The sequence below is a fragment of the Glycine soja genome, chromosome 3 (genome assembly GCF_004193775.1).
Source record: "Glycine soja cultivar W05 chromosome 3, ASM419377v2, whole genome shotgun sequence".
Classification (NCBI taxonomy): Eukaryota; Viridiplantae; Streptophyta; class Magnoliopsida; order Fabales; family Fabaceae; genus Glycine; species Glycine soja.
The window spans coordinates 29659520-29679854 of NC_041004.1; the positions used below are offsets into that span (position 1 = coordinate 29659520).

At 34.2% G+C, this 20335-nt stretch overlaps 1 protein-coding gene across 2 annotated transcripts in view; it reads right to left on the reverse strand.

The window, feature by feature from the left end:
* Positions 1–17728: 17728 nt before the first annotated feature.
* Positions 17729–20335, reverse strand: part of LOC114406395 — a 28649-nt gene continuing 26042 nt past the window's right edge. For both annotated transcript variants that reach the window (XM_028369087.1, XM_028369086.1), the window contains exons 17-19: positions 19551–19636; positions 19053–19098; positions 17729–18140 (exon numbers count right to left, since the gene is read on the reverse strand). In XM_028369087.1, coding sequence (XP_028224888.1) covers positions 18108–18140; positions 19053–19098; positions 19551–19636 — 165 coding nt within the window. In that variant the 3' untranslated portion in view covers positions 17729–18107. The remainder of the gene's footprint in view (positions 18141–19052; positions 19099–19550; positions 19637–20335) is intronic.

The window sequence follows — 20335 nt, forward strand, 5'->3', positions numbered from 1 at the left end:
AATTGCGTTTTCTGTTTGAATCCATGGAAGGCTAGATTTTCTGGTGTTGTTTCCTTTTGAGGACGAAGCCCAACTCTCTTTGAGGTTTCGCTTGTAATGTGGTTCCCTGGCAGTTTTCCCTTCACCAGTTATCCCAATTTCGTGAATATTAATCAGTGCACGCTTCGTGTTCGATTAATTGCCTCTGAGCCTAACTTGCGTTCATGCTTAATGGACGAAGGGCTAACTGGTGTATGTGGTGCCTAATCACGTATTGAAAACCCTAAGTTGATTTTCGCTTAGTGAATTGAAATAGGGTTGGATTAAGTGGTTGACTGTTAGGGACGAATTCTCCATAACCCAGGATAAGAGAGTGGCTTCTGAATCAGAGGAAACAACCCGTTTTTAATATTAGTAGTTTCGTATTCCATTTTATTTGTTCTGCTCTTTAATTACCAAACAACCAACCCCCCCCCCCCCATCGTTACTGTTACTGCCAGCATATTATGAACATTTGGCTTGTCACTGCTCGTTGGAAAACGACCTAGGATCACTTCCTAGTTACTGCATTTTCATGTTTATTTGATTCGGGTACGGCCTCGATCACTTTCCTTCTTAGCTAACCTCTTGGAGGAGACACTTACCTCCTTAAACTCCTCCTTAACCATTAAAGGTTGTCCTTCTTCTTGAGGGTAGATTTCTTCACTAGATTTTTGAGGGTAGATTTCAAGGAATCTTCCAACAAAAGATATGGGAGGGTTGGTGTGGACAATCACAAGGAAGTGAAAATGATATGTGGAACAAGATGTCCCAAGAGATTATTAAAGTGGCTAAAGAGACGTTGGGTGAATCTAGAGGTTTTGGACCTAGGGGTAAAGAATCGTGGTGGTGGAATGAAAATGTTCAGAGCAAAGTTAGAGTAAAAAAGGAGTGTTTCAAGGAGTGGTCTAGGTGTAGAAATTCTGAAACTTGGGATAAGTATAAGATAGCTAGAAATGAAACCAAAAAGGCGGTGAGTGAGGCAAGAGCCCAAGCTTTTGACAGACTATACCAAGCTCTAGGAACCAGGGACGGAGAAAGATCTATATATAGGCTTGCTAAGGGTAGAGAGAGGAAGACTAGAGATTTGGATCAAGTAAAGTGTGTTAAGGATGAAGAAGGCAAAGTCTTAGTGCATGAAAAAGATATCAAGGAAAGGTGGAAGGTGTATTTCCACAACTTATTTAATGATGGATATGAATATGACTATAGCAGTCTAGACACAAGAGAAGAGGACCGGAACTATAAGTACTATCGTCGGATTCAGAAACAGGAAGTAAAGGAAGCGTTGAAAAGAATGAGTAATGGTAAGGCGGTGGGGCCAGACAACATACCTATTAAAGTGTGGAAAACTCTTGGAGATAGAGGTCTTGAGTGGCTCACCGAACTCTTTAACGAAATTATGAGGTCAAAACGCATGCCGGAGGAATGGAGGAGAAGCACGTTAGTGCCAATCTATAAGAACAAGGGGGATATACAAAATTGTGCAAATTATAGGGGAATCAAGCTCATGAGTCATACCATGAAATTATGGGAAAGAGTGATCGAACGGAGATTAAGAAAGGAGACTCAAGTTACTGAGAATCAATTTGGTTTCATGCCGGGAAGGTCGACCATGGAAGCGATTTATTTATTACGGCGGGTGATGGAGCAATATCGCATGGCCCAACAAGACTTGCACTTGATTTTTATTGACTTGGAGAAAGCGTATGATAGAGTGCCTAGAGAGATTTTGTGGAAAGCTCTAGAGAAGAAAGGGGTTAGGGTTGCATATATTCGAGCTATCAAAGATATGTATGATAGGGTATCGACTAGTGTTAGGACACAGGGTGGAGAGTCAGACGATTTTCCCATCACAATTGGTTTACATCAAGGGTCAACCCTTAGCCCCTACCTTTTTACCTTAATTCTGGATGTCCTCACGGAACAAATCCAAGAGATAGCGCCGAGATGCATGCTTTTTGCAGATGACATAGTCCTCCTTGGAGAGTCGAGGGAGGAGTTGAATGAGAGGTTGGAAACTTGAAGACGAGCTCTAGAAACACATGGCTTTCGCCTAAGCAGAAGCAAATCGTAGTATATGGAATGTAAGTTCAACAAAAGAAGGAGGGTTTCTAACTCAGAGGTGAAAATAGGAGACCATATTATCCCTCAAGTCACACGGTTTAAATATCTTGGGTCTGTAATACAGGATGATGGGGAAATTGAAGGGGATGTGAATCATCGCATTCAAGCAGGATGGATGAAATGGAGAAAAGCATCGGGGGTGTTATGTGATGCAAAGGTACCGATCAAGCTAAAGGGAACGTTTTATCGGACTGCGGTAAGACCGGCGATTTTGTACGGAACAGAATGTTGGGCGGTCAAGAGCCAACATGAGAATAAAGTAGGTGTAGCGGAGATGAGGATGTTGCGGTGGATGTGTGGTAAGACTCGACAGGATAAAATTAGAAACGAAGCTATTAGAGAGAGGGTTGGAGTAGCGCCTATTGTAGAGAAGATGGTGGAAAATAGACTTAGGTGGTTTGGGCATGTAGAGAGAAGACCGGTAGACTCTGTAGTGAGGAGAGTAGACCAGATGGAGAGAAGACAAACAATTCGAGGCAGAGGAAGACCCAAAAAGACTATAAGAGAGGTTATCAAAAAGGATCTCGAAATTAATGGTTTGGATAGAAGTATGGTACTTGATAGAACATTATGGCGGAAGTTGATCCATGTAGCCGACCCCACCTAGTGGAATAAGGCGTTGTTGTTGTTGTTGTATTAGTTAATAAACATTATTGAAATTTGATGTATTAAAATTTAGTATAAAACTGATTTAAAAGAGTACAAAAAATGTTATTTTCATTTTTCAAAAATTTCGTTAGATATGAAAAAAGTTTAATATTATGCTTGAAAATTATTTAAAAAATAATTTTCTAATATATAAAGTTATTATTATTAAAGATTTTAAATAACCAATAAACAAACATTTTTGTCTGTGTGGAGAAGAATAAAATACGAATATCCTTTATCTTTGTATGATGAGTTGAAACTTCACTTATATTTAGAGCATTGTTTAGTTATAAAAATTAATATAAATTTGTTTAGTTAATACTATTTAATTATATAAAATTACTCAATGATTTTGTAAATTTAAATAAATATCTTTAACAATTATATAAAATTATAAATATAAATTGGTGATAATTTTAAATTAATTATAATCAAAATTTCATATAACACTGAATATGATTGAAAATTAATAGTAAAATTACTTTAAATGTATAAATAATTGTCAACATATACATTCTTATGTTTTGATAAGAATGGTAGAATTTACCCTAACTTCTTACTTGTGTTCTTTTACAAAATATATATTATTGCAGTCACTTTGGGATTCAAAGTCAAAATTCATCATGCACAATGGATATGAAATTTTAATTTTGGATTGAGAGTTTTTCATAGAATTCCAACAATTTATCCCGCTCCTCAAAAGCCCACAGGGATGGAGTTGATGCTCCCACATTCTCAAAAAAATATTAATGAAAGAAATTGAATAAACCTAATTAGAATGAAAAAAATGTGAAGAAAAATATAAATTAAAGCAAACAAAAATTCACATTTATATATAAAATCAACACAAATTCAGAATGAAAAAAAAAATAGAAATTTAATAATAACATACCTGATTTGGATTGAATTTGACAGCAAAACTCCTAAATCAATCCATGAATTCCACATGTTGAATGATATCCATTTGACAAAGGAAGAGATCAATATTGTAATATGTGACACAAATTTAATTAGCAACAAGAGACTGACTATTCTTTTCTAAATGTTCTTTAAAATTGAACTGCACAAACTTGAAGGATAAATATATTGCAAAGTAGAGAATGATGGTTTTATTAAATAATTTATCACCATTTATGATGAGGAATTATTTTTTAATGGTTAATACTGATGCAATCCAAACCATGGACGCTTGGTTGGGATCGTTCCAGATACAAATTCAATAATCACTATTATTGACCTTCCAAGAACTCAAGAACAAAAAAAACATAAAATATGGATAAGATGAAGATGATAAATAGAATGACGCCATGATCCACGAAGAATCAATAAGCCAAAGGAGGATTCGCCACAAAGGAATAGCTTCCTTGATAAGAATCAATTTGGTTTTCAGTCAAAAACCAAAGAAGAGGCTAAGCTCTCTCTAAGCACAAACTTAATTGCAATTATATCAAAAATTCTTACAATTAAGAATTTCTGAGTATTTATAGAACTAGGCTTAAGTAGATAACTAAGCCTCTAATAAGGCCTAGTTACATCAAGCTCAAGCCCATTACACAAATAAACAAAAATTAGGAATTTTCGTACATTCACACTGAAGGTATGCGCTAAGCCAACCAGCTCGAGCGAAGCCCAATTTCTCCTCGCGTTGGAATTGGGCTAAGCCAGACAGCTTATGCTAAGCCTAATTTCTTCTCAGGTTGGAATTGGGTTAAGCCAGACAGCTCACGCTAAACCCGACAGTGCGCACTAAGCCAGACAACCCACGCTAAGCTCAGGCGTGTTGTTCAGCAATCTTCAACGTGCTCCAATTCAGGTCCTTGTGATTTTCTCCTTCCTTGCCTTTGATGAGTAGTCTATCCTTGATCCTCGTGGCCATCTCTTCTTGTAGAAACTTGACTCTAGACCTTGTCATTGGCCCCTTCAACTCATGAAGTGTTTCTAAGTCCTTAAGCTCTTTGGATAGCTCTCTATCATCCCCTCCTTCCTGAAAAAAATATGTCCTCGGATATGCATCCAAAACACCTACATCACAAGAAGAAAGATCATCGACATTGAAAGTAGAACTCACCCCATACTCACTTGGCAAGTCAATCTTGTAGGCATTGTCATTAATGCTCTCAAGGACCTTGAAAGGTCCATCACCCTTAGGTTGGAGTTTGGATTTCCTTTGTGAAGGAAACTTATTCTTCCTTAGATGTACCCAAACCTAATCTCTGGGTTCAAATACCATGGATTTTCTCCCTTTGTTTGCTTGATGCACATATTGCTCCATCTTCTTCTCAATTTGATTTCTCAACCTTTCATGAAAATCTTTAACAAAAGTGGCTCTAGAAAGACCATCCTTACTCAAAATAGAAGAATCATTAGGTAAGAGAATTAAATCAAGAGGAGATAAAACTCTATTGGACTAAGAAGCAAATGATCATGGTGCTTTTCATTGCTTTAATTGTTAAATAATCCTTGAAAATTTGTCTTGCTAAAACTCTATTGGTTTAGCTTTCATTTTATTTTTTGGTCTTTGGTTATTGCTTGTCTCCTTGTTTCCTTGTTTGTGAGTTACCATATAGGGAATTGGAAAGGAGGATTGGTGTCATCCCTTGAAGAATTTGAGTCAAGAAGCAAGGGGCCAACCACCTTAAGAGCTATTGGACTAAGAAGCACTCCAAATTGAGTGAAACACCAAAGAGAGAATAGTCACCACAATTGAGGACTTTTATTTCATAATTTTGTAATAGACAATTTGCTTTGTTTTCAAATTTTGTAACAAAAAGACCTTTCATTTGAAGTAAGTTGGGAGCCTCCAATAGGTCACCCTGCTTCCATTTGTGTGTAATAATTTTAGGCAATTTTCCCTTAGGATAGTGAGTGTTTTTTTGGGAACCTTAAATGAGGTCATCCAAACACTCTTAGGATTTGCCTAGTTTGCATTTCTTGCACTTTAATTTCTTGCTTACTTTTATAGATTATTTCCTTTACCTTCCATTGTCAAACCGCCTAAATAGCTTGCCTTTTACCAATTAGTTTTTACCTTATCTTTCACACTTCTTTTAGTGTTTATTTTGGCTAGTTTCAACCATAGTTTCTTTTACATTTTGTTTTCAAACCCCCAACAAGAAAGAACCACAACTTAGGAACCAACATGATGTTGGAGTACAAGTGTGAGATGAAGTCCCACATCGGGTAAAAGTGGAAAGGTTGAGCACCATATAAGTGAGGAGAAAACCCATAAACTTGAGCCTTAAGGTTTTGGATTAGAGTGTGGTGTCAGGTCTCCTTATGTGCTGGCTTGTGGTCCACAGGTGTACCCCTCGAATCTCCCCAACACATGAGTCTTCATTCTTCATCTAGTGTTATTCGTGAGGGTTCTACTCCTAAGGACCCCTTGTATAAGATATTAGATGAGTTGAGATCCCTTAAGTTGTGGAAAGAAAAACAAGAGAGAAAAGAAAAAGGAAAAAAAAGAGTGGAAGAAATAAGTTAAGATGAAAGAGAGAAAATAAGAGAGGAAGAAAGAAGAAAAATAATAAAAAGAAATGGAAAGAGAAAAACATGTCTCCTATAGTAGTCATAACTCTTGCAAGAGCCTAAGTGAAGAACTTTGTGACTATTAATCTATTATGAATGAAGGCATAGGTCACATCTTAGACCTCACTCCCATAGGAGAGAAAATGAAAGAAAGTCTCAAGAGGCTAACATTAACCTCTCATACTTCCATGGGAAGGACAATGTAGAGGCTTACTTAGATTGTGAAATAAGGGTAGAGCAAAAACTTAAAAGAAAGTATACTTTAAAATCTTATGGCTCTCATTCTTATCCAAAGAAAGACCAAGGTCTAGGCATCTTAGGGGCAACACCTTCTAACCCCAAAAATGATAAGGGGAAGTAGTAAAGCAACCCCCTAAGGCTAGTATGCAAGAAAAAACTAGTTCTATAAAGTGCTTTAAATGTCTTGGAAGAGGTCCCATTACTTCTCAATGCCCCGCCAAGAAAACCATGATTATGAGGAGCCAAGACATTTATAGTAGCCAAGATGAGGCTACTACTTCACCTTCTTCTAGTGAAAGTGAAGAAGCAAAAAAGGAAGAATCTGTGGAAGCAATGCCTTCCAAGATTATTTTGATGATGCCAAAGAATCAAGAGTTAAGCAAGTTCCAAAGAATCAGGAGTCAAAAAGCTTTAACAATCAAGTTTCAAGATTCAAGAACCAAGAACAATCAAGTTTCAAGAACAATCAAGATCAAGATTCAAGACTCAAGATTCAAGAATCAAGAGAAGACTCAATCAAGATAAGTATTTAAAAAAAATTTCAAAACATTGAGTAGCACAAGAATTTTTCACAAAATCTTTTACCAAAGAGTTTTACTATCTGGTAATCAATTACCAGAAGGTAGTAATCGATTACCAGTAGCCAACATTGTTTTCAAAACAAATTTACAAAGCTGTAATCGATTACCATAATCATGTAATCGATTACCAATGTTTTAAAACGTTAGATTTCAAATTTCAAGAGTCGCAACTAGTGATAAAATATTTTTAAATCATTTTGAACTTTTGTAATCGATTACACAATACTTGTAATCGATTACCAGAGTTTCTAAACGTTTTGATTTTCAAATTTAAACATAAAGAGTCACATCTGTTGATGTGTAATCGATTACACTATGATGGTAATCGATTACCAGTGACTTATTTTGAAGAATAAATTACCAAAAGTCACAATTCTTAAAGTGACTAGTTTCTGAAGATTTTTTAAAAAGTCACAACCTTTAAAGTGACTAGTTTTCAAAAGAGTCACAACTTTTAAAGTGACTAGTTTTCAAAAGAGTCACAACTTTTAAAAAGTGACTAGTTTTGAGGAAATTGCCAAAAATCATAAACTTTCAACTTGAGTCATCAAATAACTATAAATATGTGACCATGGCATGAATTTTAAAAAGACAACTTTCAGATTTCCTTCATTCATTCAAAGCATTCTTCTAAGAGTTTTTGTTCAAAACTTTCTTTATTCAAGAAAAGTTCATTGGCCAAAAACTTGTGCTATTCTTCTTCTTCTTCATTCCTTCTCTTTCTTGCCAAAAGATTTAAAGGACTAACCGCCTGATAATTCTTTTGATTCTTCCTCTTCCCTTTAAACAAAAGATTTCAAAGGATTAGCCGCCTGAAATATCTTTTGTTTCCCCTTACAAAGATTCAAGGGACTAACCGCCTAAGAATTCTTTGTCTTTATACATTGGAGGGTACATCCTTTGTGGTACAAGTAGAGGGTACATCTACTTGGGTTGTAATATTGAGAACAAGAGAGGGTACATCTCTTGTGGATCAGTTCAATTGGAGGGTACATCCACTTGGTTGTTCAAAGAAGACAAGGGAGGTTACATCCCTTGTGGATCTTTGCTTGTAAAGGATTTTACAAGGTTATTGGAAATCTCAAGAACCGGTGGTTGCTTGGGAACTGGGCGTAGGCACGGGTTTGGCCGAACCAGTATAAATCTTGTGTTTGTCTTCTTCTTCCCTACACTCTTTATTTTTCCACTATGCACTTTTTATTTCCACTTTACTTTTGTCTAAGTTATTGTTTCTGTTCTTTACTTTCACATAACTTAATAGTAAAGCTTAATTGAATCTAGTAACATTAAGAAGGATAAATTTGTAATTAGTCAAGACACGTTCATAATTAATTCAACCCCCCTTCTTAATTATTCCAAGGCCACTTGATCCTTAAAAACATTTGTGCTTAATTGTTTAGATTATGAAGTTGCTTAGTTGTTTAGATTTTTGGAAATATTTTAAAAAAAATTATTATTACATTAAGATTATGAAGTTACCCTAAACTCCATGAATTCTGCACCACATGCATTTGAAATTAATCCAAATTCGAATTTTAAATTCCACATATAAAAGCAAATCACAGTAATCAATCAAAACACAAAAGCATAAAACCAATAAAATAAAAAATAATAAAAAGTCATTACTCAATACACATCGATTTATGAAATTTAAATAACAGAAGCATGACACTAAGGTATATGAAGTGATTCTCCTGCCCCATCGTCCAATACTGTGACGAATACATTTAAATTCTTATAATTACATAATAAATCATGAAACAGTTACGCCTTGATTTATTAATTTATGAAACATGATAAACAACGGAACTAGTAAGGATAAAAACCGTTATATATTTTTTTATTAATGATTGATATTTAATACAATTTTTTTTGCAACGTGTATACTTACTAATTAATATATAATTAAGTAAAAAAATTGCTTATTTGTTTTTTTTATATATATAGATGAATAACCAACGACAGAAATTTGTCTCCTTTGTTAAACTTTTCTAAATTTTCAGATTTACGGTTTTTTATTTTCACAGATTTTTTATTTTATATTGCTATAACTTTTGTTACATTTCTTTCCTTATTTCTTGTTGAAAATTTTTTGTTAGAATTATGATATAAAAAATTGCATTCATTTCAAAATTTATTAATTTGCTAGAAGAATTGATTGTAATTTGAAAGTTGGTGTAATACGCCTTTGGATCGTACCATAATTCAAGAATCCAAATGATACCAAAATAGTATTGAGACGCTTCTGCTGGATGAAAATGTGTTACCTTTAATTCAAATATTATGTTTTTTATGCAATATTTTCTCATTTAATTTCAAGTAACATATATTTATGTTTATGTGTAGAGTGATACATTTTATGCATGTATCAAGAAAAAAATTATAAACAAATTTTAGAAATTACTTGAAGGAAAATTTTTCTTAAAAATATGTTGGTGTCTAATAATGATCCAAAACTCAAGTTTATAAATGATAAATACAAGAATTTATATATCTCGATTGTCATTAACTTCTTAGATCTTAGAATTTCTTCCAAATTTTAAAGAATTTATATGTTGTTGTATTAAGCATTACATCTAGAAGTATATTGAAGATTTTGATAGCCGACAATGAATATTGGAGTATTTCATCCACAATTAATTTTTTTTCATGGTTAGTTATATGTTATTATATCAAGTGTTACATTTAGAAATGTATTGAAGATTTTTTTATACCCAGTTAAAAAAGTATGAGGAGTTACATCAATTTTATAATTATTTATTAATAATAAGAAATAAGATTTTATAATTACTAAATTAAATTCAATTATTTCCAATTTCAAAAAATACTTACAACAATTTTAAAGGTTAACATTTCAAGAACTCAGTTATAACAAATTTTAAAGAATTCAAATTAGTAAATATAAATATAAATATTTTATTTATTTGAATAGATGACATTTAAAATATAATTTTTTTTAAAAAATTTATTAGTATAGTATTATAAGAGACATTTTTTTTTCATTAAAGAGATAAAGTACAATAAGAATAAATGAAATAATTAAAATAATAATATAATATTAAATATATTGAAATAGAATGTATTAAAATTCATAAATTATATAAAAATAAATAAATTTCTTTCCATGAATATTTTTTATGAATCTATAGTGTGCGTGCATTAAAATTGATCAACATTTATGTAATACAAATATATATTTTCCTTGAAATTTTTTTTTTAAACAAAAAATTGGTGAATAAATTTTAATGGTATATATTGGATTTAAAAAATAAGGTACATGCACTAACCCAAATTAATTTAATTTATCAAAATAGTTTCAATGATTATTTTAATTTTTCAACCAATCCATTCGAGATTAGCAATATTCAATTTCTTACCTTGAAGAATTTTTCTGATTTTAATAATATATATTGGTTTTAAATAATTAAGGTAGTATAAGCATTAATCTAAAATAAATAATGTATATAATCTTTCAAAATATATTTGACTAATTATTTAAATGTTTTAGCCTATCAAAACACGATATTGGTAACCAAGAAAGAACTTTTTAATTTATTTCATTATTATTAAATTTATTGCTTATAAATTTTAATTTAGTTTATTTGGTTATTAATAAATGTGAACAAAAACGTCGAAACTATACAACTTCGAAAATTGAAAAGTCGTAAATTTTAATTTTTAAAAATTTATAACTACAGAATAAAAAAAGAAGGTAATAACTTTAAAACAGTTTCCTTTAGTATCAAGAACCAATTTCCTTTAAAACTATAGGAAGTTTATAAGGTAATAGCTTGAGCTCTATGAAGTTTATAAGGATAGTGCAATATTGCATCCCGAGCATATGGCCGGCCGAAAAAGATTGTGCTAATTGTTTACATTTTTTTCATAATGCAGTTTATTTGAAGAGTTTAATGTGCATACATTAATGGCGTAAAATAATTTTACATTATCATTCAATCATAAATTATTATTTTAATTACTTTAAATAATTATTTTTAAAAAATAAATTTATCATACATAATTGAATCATGATTAATTGAACAACACTATAAAATTTTTTATATTGTCCCTACATAACTTTTTTTTTCTCTTATTTGAAAGCTAGTTACTAATTAATCAATTTTTTTTGTACGGACCCAATATCTTTCATGGAGACAATCTTTGCTCAATTTGAGTATGATCCCTATTTAGCAACACAATGTTTCCTTCTAAACATAAGCATATGTTTTATCATGACTCATACTGAAACAGTATAGGTATTTGTATCTTTATAGGTGAAACAAGAATATTATATTGCGAATAATTACAACTATAGAATCAGAAAAAATGACTTGATCAACAACTCAGCAACATTCAGATCTTGAAGTAGAAGAGAAGAGTAGAATAGAATCAGAATTGAGAAGGTCAGAGAGGATAGAGTCCAAAGAGAATCAGGAAGGAAGAATTTTAGAAAAGAATCATACCACACACATAATCCCCTCACCGCACGTAGTCCTTCAATAAAACATTCTCCTTCTTTTGCCTCACGCTTTTTCTTCGATCCTCATCTTGCGGATTGCTCTCCACGTGTCCCTTTACTCTAACTAACTTTCTTTTTTTATCCAGCTCATAGTCATTTGACGTGCACGTTACAAAACTCCCTCCATTGAAAACAACCTTGTCCTCAAGGTTGAAATCTGGAAAAGTCTCCTTGATCTCAATAACATCGTCCTAAGTAGCTGCTGACACATCCTGTGAATTCCATTGGACCAACACTTGTTGAACTAGACTTGCATTTCTCATAATGGTATGGTGATCCAAAATCTTTAAAGGTTGAACTGAAGGACCACATTCAGTAGTTGTCAAAGGCAAAGGTATAAATTGTTGTGAAGGACTACCTACAAATTTTTTAAGTAAGGAAATGTGGAAAACCGGATGAATCCTAGCAGTATCCGGTAGTTTCAATTTATAAGCCACGTTTCCAATTTTTTCCAAAACCTCAAAGGGTCCAAAATAGCGCATGCTCAGCTTCTGTGTTTTCCTTAAAGCAATTGAGTGTTTTCTATAAGGTTGTAGTTTGACCAACACCAATTCTCCAACTTCAAACTGTATGTCCCTTCTTCTTTTGTCAGCTTGTGTTTTCATATATTGTTGTGCCTTCAGCAAATTCAATTTCAATTGTTGCAAAATCGCATCACGTTCACGTAGCTGTTCTTGAACTGACACCAGATCTGTGGGACTGATTTCATAACACATGACAGCAGGTGGATCCTTGCCATACAAAGCTTTGAATGGAGACATACCAATGCTTTGATGAAAAGATGAAGAGTGTTGCTAGGTGCACCCAACATTATTACTGGTGCACCCAACATTTAATTAAAATACCAAAACTGCCTCTGCACTTTTTTCGCATTTGTGATGGGTGTGTGTGAGGGTGATTCGTAAATCGTACGGATCAAGTTGATCCGTAAGATTGATACGGATCAACTTGATCCGTAAGCCTTTTACGGAACAATACGGATCAACATGATCCGTAAAAGTCTTACGGATCAAGTTGATCTGTAAAAAGCTTACGGATCATGTTGATCCGTATTGTTTCGTAAAAGGCTTACGGATCAAGTTGATCCGTAAGGTTTCTACGGATCAAGTTGATCCGTAAGACTTTTACGGATCAACTTAAATGTCTTACGGATCAAGGGTATTTTCGTCATTTTACCTTAAGTGATGAGTGCACCAGCAATAATGCTGGGTGCACCTAGCAACACCCAAAGATGAATTATACCAATACTGGGCCCATGGCAATACTGCAAACCAACCTTTTAGGTTATCAAACACAAAACAACGCAGATACATCTCCAGAGTCTTGTTCAGTACCTCCGTTTGTCCATCGGACTACGGGTGATATGAAGAGCTCATGGCAAGTGTTGTTCTTGAGCTTTGAACAAGTGTTGCCAAAAAGAACTAACAAAAATTATGTCACGATAAAAAAAAATAGATCGTGGAACACCATACAACTTGACAATGTTATTAATAAAAGACTTAGCAACAATCTTGCTCGTATACTCGGCTTTTAAAGGAATAAAGTGCCCAAATTTTGATAATCGGTCCACTACTACCATAATAGTAGAATAACCATGTGAAGGTGGAAAGTTTGTGATAAAATCCATGGAAACATCGTCCCACACATGCTGCGGTATTGGTAACGGCTGAAGTAACCCTACTGGTAATGCTTGTTCCACCTTTGCTTGTTGACAAATTTGACACACACGCACAAATCGTCGAATGCTTTGTCGCATACCAGGCCAGAAAAATTGAGAAGCTATTCGGGCCATAGTCTTTGATACTCCTACATGCCCACCTACTTTTGATGAATGAAACTCATTTAGCACTTCCTTGATGAGATCTTCCTTAAATGGTAAACAAACACGCCTCTTCCAGAACAAAAGGCCATCTTTTATTGCATATTCCTGAAAGTGCCCCTTATTTGCCACACACTGCTCATACAAAGCTTTCAACTTATCATCGGTTTGAATACAAATAGCTACCTTCCTCAACCATTTATTGCAAAGTTCTGACCACACCATCATGAAACTTCTTGACAATGCATCTGCCAGAATATTATCATTACCCGGTTTGTATTGTATCGTGAAATCAAAACCCAAAAATTTGGGCAACCATTGTTGCTGCTATGGTGTTTGCAGCCTTTGTTCCAACAATTCTTTGAGACTTTTCTGATCAGTTTTAATCACAAATTGATGGCCAAGCAAATAATGTCTAAATTTTGCTAATGCCTGGGTAATGGCATAAAACTAACGCGTATAGGCTGACTGTTTTTGCATGTGTCCTGACAACTTCGAAAAATAGGCAATTGGATGGTTCTTCTGACTTAAAATTGCTCCCACACCTGATCCAGAGGCATCCGTTTCAAGCACAAAAGACTCAACAAAATTAGGAATAGCTAATACCGGTGCTGTCATCAAAGCTTCTTTCAATCTCAAAAGCTCTTGTGGCTGAATCATTCCAATTAAATGCATCTTTCTTCAAAAGATCAGTCAAGGATACTGTGAGTTGAGCATATCCCTTCACAAAGCGACGATAATACCTTGTCAATCCCAGCAATCCTCGTAATTGCTTCAAATTACGAGGTTGAGGCCATTCTTTCACAGCTTGCAGCTTGGTAGTGTCCATTGCTATCCCGTTTCTTGATAATGTGTGACCCAAGTATTTGATTTCTTTAACTCCAAAAGAGCATTTAGAAAATCGAACATATAACTGATGTTGTTGGAGAATTCGCAGGACCACTTCCAAATGATAAAGATGCTCATTCCATGAAGAGCTAAAAATCAGAATGACATCGAAAAAAATGAGAACGAATTTCCTCAAAATTTCCTTGAAAATATCGTTCATTAAACTCTGAAATGTGGCTGAAGCGTTTGTTAAACTGAAGGGCATAACAAGCCACTCAAAGTGTCCATGATGCGTGCGAAAAGCTGTTTTATATCTATCCGCTGGTGTTAATAGGACTTGGTGATAACCAAACCTCAAGTCAAGCTTAGAGAAGAAACAAGCACCAAATAATTCGTCAATCAACTCATCCACTGTTGGAATTGGAAAACTATCCTTGATAGTTATTGCGTTAAGAGCTCTATAATCCGTACATACCCGCCACGAACCATCTTTCTTCTTCACAAGAATTATTGGTGAAGAGAAAGGACTTTTGCTGGGTTGTATAATTCCTTCTTGCAGTATACCTGCCACTAATTTTTCGATTTCCTCTTTTTGGCTATGAGGATAACGATATGGCTTTACTTTAACTGGTACTGAATCTTCCATTAATGGAATAAAATGATCTTGTGCTTGAGGAGGTGGCAATGAAGTTGGTGTATCAAACATTGAAGCATATGAGCGCAATAAAAGGGCCAACTCTGGTTCCATATCAACTGGTAATTCTCGTAGTGGACACTTGGGCAAATTGTGATCAACCAATTGCATACTATACACTTCAACTATGGAGTGTCTATGAACCATTCTGCGAATATGGTGTAAATGAGCTTGCGCAGGAACCTAATCCACATCACCTTGAAAAGTAACAAATTTACCATCATGCAAAAATTTCAGATTCAAGGATTCATAGTCAGCCACATGCGGTCCAATTGTTTTCAACCAATGAGCCCCTAAAATCAAATCTACTCCAGAAATTGGAAGAAGATAATCTGGTAATTGAAGCGTATTTCCTTGGGCCTGCACCACCACATTCTGTACCAAACCTTCTGTTGCCATATAGTTGCCACTTCCCACCATTACTTTAAACATTGGAGCTGGTTCCACCGGAAGTTTCAAAAACTTTGCAATACGCGGATGTAGGAAATTATCTGAGCTATCTCCATCAATCAAAACAGTCACTGGTAGCTTATCAACGTAAGCTAGAAATCTTATAGTTCCTATCCCTTTTCCCCCTTTTAACGCATTTAATGATAAATGGTGATCATCTATAACCGGTTCATCAAGCAACACTGGTGGATCCGGCTCTGGAGGCGGATCAACGGATGTATCGATCAATGTCTCATCCAATTGCAAGAACATGTATTGCCTATTAGGACAACGATGATTAAAAGTGAATTATCATCACAAAAGTAACACAAACCCTTTTCTCTACGAATTTGCATCTCCGCTGGACTCATTTTCTTAACATTCACATTTTTCAATGGTTGCACATTTGGGGTAGGTAATAACAGTGGTAATGCATTTTTTGCATTGCTCTTATTTTGGTTCTGATTAACAGACAGTGATGACGACGAAATTGGAGAATAACATCGAACAGGTATAGAACTAGTTTTAGACACTGGAAAATATCTTTCTTCATACAACTTAGCCAAAGCGACAACCCTCAATAAAGAAGTAGGAGCTTGGGCAACCACGTCTCTTCTAATTTCAGTATGCAAACCACTCCAAAAACAATTCAGCAGAGCATCATCTTGAAGACCAGAAGATCGATTTGCTAGAGACATAAATTTGAGATAGTAATCAGAAACCGTAACCGTTTGTTGCAACTTAAAGAGGTCTGCCATAGGGCAATCGAAGGGAGATGGACCAAATTGTGATTCCAACGCCTTGGTCAATTCTGTCCAAGAATGAATCGCTGACATCCTCTGTAACACTTGAAACCAAGGGACTACCTCCTTCTCAAAATGCATCGTTGCAATTTCGACCCTATCAGCATCAGGTGTGCGATGGTAGTTAAAGAATTTTTCGGCCTTAAAGATCCATTCCAACACTGAAGAATGCCCGTCAAAATGAGGAAATCCAAGGGAAATGTCCTTAACCATAAGAGCTATAGATAACGGAATAGCTCCGCAAAAGGAAGAGTTTGATGCTGAACCACCATGGGAATGAGATTGCACTGGTGAATTTAGCAAGAGATCCAAGGATTTTTGTATCTTATCCATATGATTTTGAGCTTCAGCTTGAACCGATTGCATATGAGCCCTCTGTTCACAATCACGAAGCTCCAACAGATCCATCATCCTTTTCAGAGCATCAACTTGTCCTTTAATCTCCGCTTGTAAATCCTTTAAACGTGTATTCTCAGCCATAGCGTCAACGAAAGCACCAATGAAACAATATAGGTATTTGTATCTTTATAGGTGAAACAAGAATATTATATTGCGAATGATTACAACTATAGAATTAGAAAAAATGACTTGATCAACAACTCAGCAACATTCAGATCCTGAAGCAGAAGAGAAGAGCAGAATAAAATCAAAATTGAGAAGGTCTGAGAGGATAGAGTCCAAAGAGAATCAAGAAGGAAGAATTTCAAAACAGAATCATACCACACGCATAATCCCCTCACCGCACGTAGTCCTTCAATAAAACATTCTCCTTCTTTTGCCTCACGCTTTTTCTTTGATCCTCATCTTGCGGATTGCTCTCCACGTGTCCCTTTGCTCTAACTAACTTTCTTTTTTTATCCAGCTCATAGTCATTTCACGCGCACGTTACACATACTTATCCTACAAAACCAAAACCCATACGTACCTGTACCTGTAGAATTTTGCAAATAACTATCCAGATCCAAATATTTACATATTTGACAAGTAAAAATTCTATTTATAAAGTATATTTAGTAAGTACCCATTGAAGTGGAGTATAATTATCATTCTGGTTGTTACTTCCTACTCCAAAAAATTGCTTCCTACATCATTTTTGGCTTCAAAATTGGCAAATCCAAAATGTAAAATTAAGTTGTTCTACATTCTGGATTTTTTTATCAGTAGGAGTAGGATTTGAATATAGTACTAGAGAATTTTCAACTCACACACCCTCTTCAACTAACTGAATTAAATTCCCTTGATTTCTACATTCTGTATTAATTACACTTTTTATTTACATTTCAAATTGACCAACCCAAAAGGTTAAAAACAAATTCCAGAAAGGTGCAGAAAACAATTTTTGAGATGCAGAAAAAAATTCCAGAAAGGTGCAGAAAACAATTGTCTATACTAAATGTTGCATACCGAACAGTACAATTACGAAAATAAGAAATGTTGAACAACCAATGTAAACATGATACGAAGGATTTGTTGATTCCGCACATGACATATTTGTTGTGCATATAACAAAATGAGACTTAATATTTTAAAGAAATTTTGAAGCTACAAAATCTTTATTTCTGTACTTACAGATAAATCTTGAACAAATAAAAGTGGGTTTATACGCTGAATCTATAACACTCATTTAACTAATAATGCAACTTTCCCCCCACATTCACAGGCATACATCGTTACATTGTAACTTAGAAAAAAAAAATGTTAACACACTATTTTCGATTTCTTCCCATGTTACACTTTCTTGGCCTCTACAAACTTTTGCTTTTACAACAGGACACTAGACATGGGATTCCAGATATTACTATATAAAAAAAAATTATAAATGAGACTAAATGTTTGCTCAGTAACTTATTTTCTTCCATTCATACAAAATCTGAGGTCATGCTCTCCCTTTCCTTTTGTCATCCAATGCCTGTGTCCAAAATGTTTTGTTAGAGAAACTGTTAACAAACCATTTTACAGAATTTATTTAAAATACTTTCCTATACATGTTAAAACAATATAAAACAAGTGTACAGATACTGACATGGGAAAACAAAAACAGCCAAAGCAAGAAAAACAAAAAACAAACAAAACACAATTGGACTTGCGATTGTTGTTTAAAAAAGAGTATCAGAATGGTTCCATTATGGTAAATTGGTAAATGAAGGACACAATAATATAATATGCTTCAATTCAGTCAAAGGCAAGAACAAAGTCACTGAACCATCCGTAACACGTTCATTAGGTTAAAATTGATCAACACCGTGCCGATGTGTTCGAAAAATAATAGATATTTAAATCATTACATGGTCACCTAATATTACCATTTTTTGTATGATCTCATAACATCTTTTAGGTGGAAACCGTAGTTTCCAAACTCTGAAGAATAAAATAATACTAACAAAAATCCTTATTTTGGTGGAATTAATTACAAAGATCAATTCCAGTGGAGAGACAATTAGACTAACAGGTGCAAGGGTGGTCCAGTGGGAAAAGTAGATTAAAAAGTAACCTAAGAGTAGATGAAGATGAAAGAAAACCCCAGGAGTGACCATTAGAAAAGACTGTGCTCTAATATGTACTGCTAAAAGTATGATTTTTGGAGTCCAATTGTGTAATAAGGCCTAGTTGTACCAGTCATTGCAATTCAAATTTTCTTGTAGTGCCAATGTTTTGCAAAGTACTTTAATATGAAACAGCCAATTTCTTCAATAGAGCAATAATTTGAATATACTATTTGGATGGCAACTTTCTTAAATATTTACAGCTACCATTGACAATATTATGATTAATATTACTAGTCATTGCTATTGGCAAGCAATTATTAGCAAATGACAAATACCTTACTCTGGAAGAGTCGCATGGTTAACACAAGTGTGTCTCGCATTCTACAAAGAAAAGGGTAAGGAACAATGTTAATCATGTTTGTAAAATACAGTAACATTCAGATTTATATTTGTCGTGTAGGAAATTGAAATCAAATAGTATGAGCAAGAAATTCAATGTTGGAATCACTGAGCAGAATAAATATCAAAGGATGAAAGTAAATAAACTTTGGAATAATTGGTATAGAGTGAAAAAGAACTATACCAGCTACACAAGGCGCTAGAAAGATGAAAGAGAATTATAAGTATATTTACATTGCATAATAATTGTATCTTTTTTCCAATGACATTACAGCAACAATAACTAGTACCATTTTACCTGATGACTCGTCCATGGATGCTAAATGCAAGTCAGGCATCATGAAGGGCATTTTTAGAGTGTGACCAATGATATATTTTTACCAATATCATTCTAGCATTCTAATGTCAAAGTGAAACACAGCCAATGTTATTACCTGACGCTATATGTGCTTAGAGGATGAGAAGACCCATTTGAGCTTGTTAACACAAATTGCGCAGAGAGACCACATGGAACCTTAATCTGAGGAAAATCCATAAAACAAGTGTGATGTAAGTCTAAAAAAGAAATAACATCTGGCTGAAGAATTTTCAAATAAAATAGTGTTATTTGAATAATGTAATGAACCAAATTGGCTCTCAACTAATGCACATGTCAAGGTATATTTCACAAACAATAATTTAATATCATATTTATGCAAATATTTTCACGAGTGTTTTCCAGACATGCTATTACTTTCATCAATCCAATGACATTATAACCAGAAAGCTTCTATCGAATTATAAGAGAGAAAGAGAACTTCTAGTCCTTTTATGCAAAGGTGAGGAGGTTAGTGTTCAGCCCAACTCCAAGTTAATATACAATGTCGTTCTTGAAAGTGACACCCTGTTTATCTTTAGTTCCTGGAAGTATTGGCATAAACAATTTGGTCCATGGATGTGTTAATTTGATCATATTTTAATCTTTTTAGAGACTAATTAGTCCTCAAAAGTGTAAATATGTACAATTTGATCTCTGAATGTACAATTTGATCCCTGAATGTCTAGAGTTTGAGGGAATGTAAAGGGTCAAGGCTCAAGGGAGAGAATCCTTCATGTATAAAGTACCATAAATAGTTATATGTTGTATTTATAGTTATACTAAAGGAATGCGCCATACATAGTGATGGATCCCTAATATTGGCACAAAGAAACCAACCCCAAAAACATAGATTTGGCTCCA